This window comes from Sander vitreus, chromosome 20 (assembly GCF_031162955.1).
Source record: "Sander vitreus isolate 19-12246 chromosome 20, sanVit1, whole genome shotgun sequence".
Taxonomy (NCBI): Eukaryota; Metazoa; Chordata; class Actinopteri; order Perciformes; family Percidae; genus Sander; species Sander vitreus.
In genome coordinates this window covers 4,974,465-4,983,456 of record NC_135874.1, presented here as the reverse complement: position 1 = coordinate 4,983,456, position 8,992 = coordinate 4,974,465, and the positions used below count along the sequence as shown (strand labels likewise).

The 8,992-nt window shown below is 40.1% G+C and overlaps 1 protein-coding gene across 1 annotated transcript; it reads right to left on the bottom strand.

The window, feature by feature from the left end:
* Positions 1-2,515: 2,515 nt before the first annotated feature.
* emx1 (empty spiracles homeobox 1) lies at positions 2,516-8,202 on the bottom strand. The gene is made up of 3 exons (XM_078276790.1): positions 7,620-8,202; positions 5,412-5,596; positions 2,516-2,799 (listed from the first exon to the last, which is right to left on the bottom strand). Exons 1-3 carry the CDS (start codon positions 7,966-7,968, stop codon positions 2,632-2,634), a joined length of 702 nt encoding a protein of 233 aa, XP_078132916.1. The 5' UTR covers positions 7,969-8,202; the 3' UTR covers positions 2,516-2,631.
* Positions 8,203-8,992: the final 790 nt, after the last annotated feature.

The following is an 8,992-nucleotide window of genomic DNA, read 5'->3' as shown; positions in this document are numbered from 1 at the left end:
TTCAACAATTGATAACAATATAATCCATAGTGAATTCAGCTTTGACACCAACAAATACCAGTTTTGTAAAGATGTTTTTTTTTTTCCGTCATAACTTTGGAACAAAATGTGTCAGAACTGTATGCAAATATCTCAAATTAGGTCGTTTAAGTCATTTCAGTCACAATCCATAGCGAGCACAATCCAACTGTTTTGTCAGCCTTTCTTTCTTTCCCAGTAATGAGGTTTTAATTTGTAATTCAGTGTGCTGCTCGACTGAAACCGATGCAATGTGACAACTGTGACTACGCTGCATAATTTATCACTCAACATGCAATTTTATAACCAACAATAAAGCACGTGTAATGTGTAGTGTTAGCTGAGAAAATAGAAAGCTCCTTTTATCCCACAGAAAAACAGGTAATCGAACCTTAATCATCAAACCAGTCGCTGTCTTTCCGTTGTGTTCTCCAACACCTTTGCTGCAGCAGCTGCTGCAGGGATGTGGCGCCTCCTCCCCCCCCCCCACCTCGCAGCACTCTGCTCCCCCGGAGAGACTCTTGTTTTTCACCGTGGATTCCTGCTGTCACCCTGAACTCTCCTATCTGCTGACTCGGGCGACAGGAGACGCAGTGTTTAGGGAGACAGGCGTGATTTCCCCCCTTTAATTGTTTTCCTAACCGACAAATGAGAGGTGCAGCTCTCGATAATGGTCAGTGACCTTTTGTACCTAACCCGAGATGCGATTGGCCTTTAAGAACGCCTGCTTGACAAGAAGACAGTTTTGTTGTGCTTTTGAGTGTTTTTCCTGTTTAAAATGCACCTTTTATTAATGATGTTTATTTGGACAAAGATGAATATTGTTTACCATGTATTTGCAGCTGCAGTGAGTATAGGATATCCTGGAAACTCAAAACAAGGCATGTGGCCCCTTTTGCAACTGCAGATGTTTGTAAAAAAAAAAAAAAAAGAAGAAGAAAAGGTGAAACTGCTGCAGTGTATTTCACCTCGCCACCCCTCCCCCCCTCCCCCCTGTTCCTCACTACCTGTGTGTTTCTTAGCTTACAAAACAAGACATCAGGGTCAGACGTCAGGGCTCCTCTCTGAAGCCTCGGGGTCATTAGGATGAGATTCCTTCCGTTTCTTTTGACAGGTGATTACTGAGGCGCTTTTGATGAAAGGGCTGCCACACAATAGTGACTACTTTCCCTCCTTTCCCAGAGGTTGCACCCTCTGGATGGGAATTATTTCTGTGTCCCCCTTGTGCTGGAATTCAGAGGAAATGCCGGCCGATAGGTAACACACCTGACACCTGTGCAACTGTCCTGCAGCATTCCTGACACCTCAGTCTCCATTAGTGGTTCCTAGCCCAAAAGAGGGGCGTCACTAAACAGAATTATACCATTCAATGTTGTCATAACTTTCCTTCAATTTGTCGGAAGGGATATTGTTAAGCTCTAGTTTAAAGCATAAAACAACCTAAACACGGGAAATCCTCCTTTTGTTGAAATGTTCACCTCTTGATGTGCCATGGTGGCCTGAGCGTCTGCAGGTTTTCATTTTTAATCAAACGCTGCAGCAGCATGTTTCACACTGATTTGCTCCTTGAGCCGCAGTGGAGGAACTAATGAGTGACATCTGCAGCTGTAATGTCTGGTTGCAATGAAAACCCGCAGCCTCTCCAGACAAAGTGAGACCCGAATTACACAGACACATTACATTTTTCATGAGAGAACTTGTTTTTGTTTTTTGTTTTTAATTTTTTTATTTCTAAAACATCTTTTTGTAATTACATGTGCTGCTCTCTGAAAAGTATGTTCTTATATTTTATACTACACACGGCGCTTCGTGACATCTGCGGACAATCGACGAATGGAGAGGTCATCCATCAACCCCACGCTGACAAATGTGGCACGGCAGAAGAAGCACAAAGCTGTGTGAACTCGCTTTTATTGTGTGGCACAACTCGCCCCTAACACCAGAGGTCCCTGCAGCTTCTCGTCTGTCCCAGAGTCATGCACAGCTGGTCGTGAATCGCCTTTTTGTGCAGAATCTTCATCAGGAAGCATAACAGAGCGCTGGAATGGGTGTCAAGTCACCGGTGAAAATGAAATCGTGATCGTGAATCAAAATGTTGGGATCTTCTTTGACACATTTCCTTTTTCATTTCCTGTTTTGTTCGTGTGGCCAGTCACCAGCCTGTTCTCCAATTCAAAGTGTGCGACATGTTCTCGTCATTGAGGAGACATTTAAATTAACATGGTACGCAGGTGGCAGAGTGGGTTGGGGGTGAGCCATGAGGTGTTAATGACATAAGCAGGTGGTAAAAACAGCTTTAATGAAACAAATGGCGTCTTTCAAAAACAACCTTTATAAGTGGCCTATGTACAATTAAAAAAAAACAGACTGTGATAGAGGTTGGCGTTGTTTCTCTTCATCTTTGGTCGTCACACACCAAAGATCTCTCCTCATCCAGTGACATTTTTTTTTTTCTTCCAGTGTCACTGAGTGTAGCACCTTGATGAAGAGAACATATTTAGTCCTCTAATGTGTCTAATTATACTTAATAATATTACATAATAAATAGTGTTGGTCCTCTGATGCGTCTGAAGGGGACGCAGGGTTTGCATTGTCGGAGGTTGGAGCGCGGTTTTAGTCCTCTGAGGTCACGTCGATGTCCTCGGAGCTGGACTGCTTGGTGGCGATGCGCCATCTGTTGATGTGGTGGCTTCCCTTCTTCTTCTGCTGGCTCTCTGGGCCCTCCTCCTCCAGCTTCTGTCGCTTGTACTTGGTCCGCCTGTTCTGGAACCACACCTTCACCTAGAGAGAGAAAGTAGCGGGGTTGATGACGATGATGCACTGACCGTAGTGTCATTTCAGAGAGGCACTGATTTAATATAGACAATATGCAATAGACCTTTCTCAAGGTGGACGTTTGGACTTGTCAGACACGGGTGTAACTTTAGCTCTAGGGAGCTGGCCTGGTGGTGTGCATGCTGGCACAACTAAATGTAGTGGGGCTACTAAAGATTATTTTCATTATCTGTTAATCTGCTGAGTATTTTTACAATTACTTGGTCTATAAAATGTCAGAAAAATGCACAATTTCCTCCAAGGTGACAAATGCCTTTGGTTTTCTCTCCGACCCAACCATCCAAAGCCTAGTGTATATCAACGACGTTTCATTTACGGTATAGTGTATAGAGTATATGTCCCTCATTTTCGGCCGGATGGCACTCACTGGGCGCTTTCTTTGTGCTGGAATTCTAAATTGTCATCACACACTCGACAGCCATTTTAATTCCAAATCTCGCCTCTCTATGTGCACGTGTTCCACCAAAACAAGTTCCTTCCCGAGGCTATTTTGCAGAGCCACCATACCTGCGTCCAGCGCCCAAGACGATTGTGATTGGTTTAAAGAAATGCCAATAAACTGGCAAAGTCTTGCAATGCGAGACTATCCAAAACCCCAACATATTCCTTTTACAATGTTATAAAACAGAGACAAGCAGCAAATCTTCACATTTGAGAAGCTGGAACAAGGAAATGTTTTGGCATTTTTGCTTAAAAAATTGACTACTACTGTACTAGGTTAAAATGTCTGCCTGTTGGTATTGCAGCAATTAGATCCAAGATAAAATGAAAAATCTGTTTTTGTTTTATTTTTTTAGAATAAAAATCATTTGCTCATAAAATAATATTTACCCCCTGGAAATCAGTGTAGACTTTAATTAACTTATTAAATACCCAGGTTTTTTTATAAACGCCTCAGTCCACCAATCACATCATGTCACCCCAACCACCCCAACATCCCTTTTCAAAAATGCTTTTAAAAGGATTCAAAACGTTCATAACTGAGAATGGCATTAATGCATGGGACAGGTGGACAGGCTAAATAGCTTCCTGACTGACTGGTGTTGCTAGTATGACCTGGGAATACGAGCTTGGCTGACTAACCTATACGTAACATATATTTGGCCAGGATGCCTTTTTTTAAATAGCAACACAAGCACACATATTAGCTTCTTACTTCTTGACTTTATCAGGATAATTCTACATAGTAAAAGCTGTTGTCACGGAAACTCTCAAAGAGCCACAACATACTGTTTTAGTTCTCCGAGCTGGGTGGGAGTGTTTTTGTTCATTTGCTTAAAGTGGAAGCGGCACAGAATACTTAAAAACTCAAATGATTACTAGAAACTGGTGTATTAGTGATCACTCTGAGGAAGCAGACCAAATCAACTTTGAGGGAGTTCATTCAAATTAAGGTCACTGTCATTATAATTTGCATAATACAGTTGGTGCTTAATTGCAAGCTTTTATTGACTGACACAAAACTTGCAAGCAGCATTTATCCGTATCGCTGACTCAGGAAACCTCTCTTCATATTGCCTATTAGGCCTAATTGACACCCAGATAATGGGGACTGATTAAACATAACCATCAATAATATTTACACTCCTTTATCCTATAGCATGAATGAATTAAACACCTTTTAATAGACACTGACTAGGCTGCAGTCTCATTTGGCTGAGAAGGGAATTATTTAAATTGGATTGCACTAACTTATGTATAAAAAAATATAATATAGCCAATGCAAGATGATTTCACATTAATAATTTCCTCTTTCATTAACATTGTAGTCGACTCTCATATTTTCAATAGCCTACATTACGGATTCCTTGTTTGTAAATAATTAACCTATATTTCAATACACTGTAGTCTGTGTAACACCTAAATAATTTAAAACAGGCTTTAAACAGTAGCCTACTAATAACAGTTTTAAACATACAGTAAAAAAAAAAAAAAATTAAATAATTGACTTTGCAATCTATAATTTTGCTGCTTTAAATTGAAGTTATAATTGTGGATATTATAATGTTTGACATTACAGTATCAGGAGTTCAACTCATTTAAAATAGATTTTCAGTGATGTTTCTATCTGGATGGTAACCGTTTTGGTAACAATTTAACTGTTTGGGAATAATTCAGCTTTATTTGTATATGCTGAATGATCCCCCAAATATTTAACACATCCATCTATTATTTTGATTTAGAAAATAGGCTACAGAAATATTTGACTGTAATATATATAGCTATATAATTACTATTTTTGTTTTATTTATCGCGATATTTGATAGCAGGGACAACACCAAAGTTCGGCTCTGGGATTTAACGGAAAATAATGTTGCCATAGAAATGATTGCTCTCAGTACACTGTATGTAGGCTATCACAGTAAAGTTAAACGCAGAAATCCTCAACAATTAGACAGGTTTAATGCTTTAAGAGTTAACTGCTCATTTTTAAACAATTACAGGTTTTAAAGCAAGCATAGGTGAGATGTAGCCGTGTTTGATAGAGGAATCCATAACTTAACGACAAAACAAGCAAACGCCCATATGCTAGCTAGCATAACATTAGCTAAGCTTACCTGTGTTTCAGATAAACTCAAGCTGTTTGCTAGCTGCTTCCTCTCGGCCCCGACGACGTAGTGGTTCTTCTCGAAGGCTCTTTCCAGACGGAGGAGCTGGGAGGGAGAGAAGGCTGTCCGGATGCGTTTGGGTTTTCTGGCGAAAGGACCGTGGAGGAGCAGGCTGTCCTGGGACACGTCGTTACCTGACACCGCATTAAAGGAATACAACAAGGGCCGTCAGTTGGCTGCCAAAGGTAACTTTAATAAAACACGTCATTTTATCTGCACAGTGCAGGCCGGCTGTCACTGTCAGTAGTGTGTTGAATATAGGCTTATAATAGGCGACCTATCAGAAACAGCGTTAACAGTGTGTTAATGGGCCTACTCTACTGCAAAGTGTGACCAAATGATGCTGCAGCTGCCATTATCATGGTAATGGTAAGCAAAGGTCAAGCAAAACTTTGAATCTATTTTTACATATTTAATCATTATTAATATTGTTATTATCATTGGGCTATTATTTGTATTAATAGTAGGCTAGTAGGCTGGTAGGAGTTGCTGTATTCGCCTAATAATAATAATAATGCCAAAGGCCTACCATTTACCAGAAATTAAATATTTGCAATAGTAGCATATTGGAAATAGTTTTTTGTCAAATTGCCAATTTAATTACCGGCGGTTTGAACAAAAAGATCATTGTGTTTCCATTCAAAGTTCCTTTTTCTACTGCTCTTCTTTTCGTATTAGGCCTAATGCAAAGTTGAATGACTTCTACGGCATATAATTGACCCCATGTGTATGGATATGGAGACGGAGAACCTTTGCAAATAGTTTGTAACAAAATTTTTTTTTTTTTTTTTTTATTATGAGTGGGCTATTATGGTTGTAAATGTACCGATAAGGCTCTTAAACTAATTCAAAAGAAATCAAATTAACCAAACATAAATGACCTCCGTGCACAACTCTGTTCTAGAGCAGATCAGTTAGGCTACAATACAACAAACTGCCTATAATATAGTCGGAAAAACAATTATATTCTACTAAATAAGATACAGTGTTTGATATTGTGTGATTTATGTATTATTATTTTACCTTGAATTGTAGTTAATCAAGGGACAACTATCACCATGATAGAGCATGTTGTCATGCGTAATAAATCAAACTACTGTGAGAAGATGAGATGTTTATTTTAAACATTCTGATTTCGGAATAGCAAACTACTGTCGTTCTCTGTTGATGGTAACTTTTTTTCATTATATGCTCATTATTTTAACTTGTTTTGTCCTCTTGTAAGCCCAAGCAGAGGTCATTATGAGATATTAATAAATAATAAATGAGATGGTAATGTATTGTATAATAGGCTAGTTGACTGTAACAAAGTATGCGCTTTTTTATGGATTTGCATTAGTCTTTAATGTAAGATTAAATTAAAATTAAAATGATGTCCATAATTTTAGGGATGCAATAAAAATCAATAGTAAAATAAAAGATTTTCTCATATATGATTTGTCATAGAGATGCATTCATTGGTAATAATCCGTACACAAACTGAGGTTAAATAAATCACTGCAGGCTGTATTCAAATGTGCTGCTAATACTGGCAGGATTTCGCCTTTCTATTCCCATTATATTTAAATTATTATACTGGATTTTTATCAATTTTGTCTTTACAGATGGCTGTTGTGCTAGATTTTTAGAATGAAACGAGCCTAAGTGTGGAAAAAAGAAATCTACATCCGATCTTATCTCCTCCTGCGGCTGTCTGAGTGGAGCTGCAGGGCGAATGAGAGTGGCAATATGAGAGCAGTCCGACATCCTGCTGCAAACTCGGTGGCCTTATTCGTCTATGGCTATCTGTGGCTGCAAGTTATTATTCAACTGAGATCTAGTTTCAATGTCGTCTCGTTATAATATGGAAACCTCTCAAAAGCAGAAGATCGAGGCACGCTTTCATCGCCTCTGAAATAGTGTTGGTTTATTTTGAATTATGCAAACACACACACACACCCTATGATTTTTGTCAGGCAGTAAACCCATACACCTAAATCTAGTTTATTCAGCATTGTATGTGCAGAATAGCCTATGGTTTACTTTATTGTATTAGGCAGATTATTTAGGCAAAAATAATTGCACACATCAAAGTAGGTTGTGTAAGAGTATGATGTCTAAGTGAAATAAAAATCAATTTCATATTCCCAATTTTGCAGCCCCACCACTTCACTATACCTTGAAATCTGTGTCCGAAGAACCTGTTCCGTAGGACCCAGGGGTAGAAGTTCAGCGGGTCTCGGTGTTGCGTCCCGAAGAAGTGCGGATGCTGTAGGTGGGAGCCTCCGAGCTGGTGAGGGGCCACGGTGAGGGAGGGGTGGTTTACCGTGTCTGGGAACACCAGGTCCGGGCTCTGGTAGATGGACCTGCCCGGCGGTGCCGGGTAACTGTTCATTAAGACCTCTGTCGCCGGGTTGGAGTAACTCAAAGCCGTCGGACGGATGGGGTCCTCGGCCATTAAAGGGTTCTCTTTGGCGACCAGAGACTCGATCGTGAAGCAGCGCTTGCCTGCAGACGAAAACATCATCTCTTGATAGAAATAGAAACCAGTAGCAGAAGAAAGTGATCAGTGTGTTTTCCTTCCTCTTGCTGGGAAAGAGAAGCTCCCCTCTCAGAGATGCATCGTGAACAAAGCTGTCGGGGTGTTCAGCGGAGATGCTGCTACAAAAGTCAACAGTGCTGCAAATGGCCCTGATCCACGAAGTCCGCGCGCACTCCCAGGGTTTCTGTGCACAAGTGTGCACCAAGAAAAAGCGCCTCCAAGCTTCAGTGTGGCTTGACGCTGCGCAGGGAGACAGCTGATTGGACCAGAGCACCTGCCAATAGGTCTCCTGAAGTACCTGCTGCTTCATAGATCACACAAGACCGGGCAGCTTAGTTACAGAGACACGCTGAGAAACCATGTTTGCCCCAATTAACAGGTCATTGTGTGTCCTATTCAGCCTTAATATCTCGTTTTTCTTCAGGGAAACAATCAGCCGATGGGAGGAGAAACTTCCACTTGTTTCAGTGCAGGTTCAATCATCCAGGAATTCTTTAGAAGTCAAGATAGGCTATATAAAACATGGACGTCTGTATGTCCATTTTTTTTACTATGGTAAAGAAAATGTCTTGTAAAAACAAGTGGGAATCCCACTCATTACACAGTAGAGTGCCTAATGTTTTAATAACCTTTAGACATGAATTAACCTTCATTTTAAATCGGCGCTAAACGTGGCCTTCAGCTGTCTGAAATACAGCCTATAAAGGCCAGTTCTTTTACATGTCCGCTCGGTTGTTCTCGACTATCACAGCCTTTATTTCACAGTTAGGCTATAATTTACATGCACTTTTCATAAATGATGGTCTAAAATAACATGTTATTCAAGCGCAACGATTAATACATTCGTGTTCTCCTCCTGAATCAGATCATTCAGGTAAACGTGCAAACGTGACATTTCTGTCAGTTTTTTTGTTTGTTTTTTTATCAATAAACGCAAACATTTCCCTCCAGCATAAAACACATAATTGGTTGTATTTATAGATCATTTTAAAGATCAAATTGTAATCGT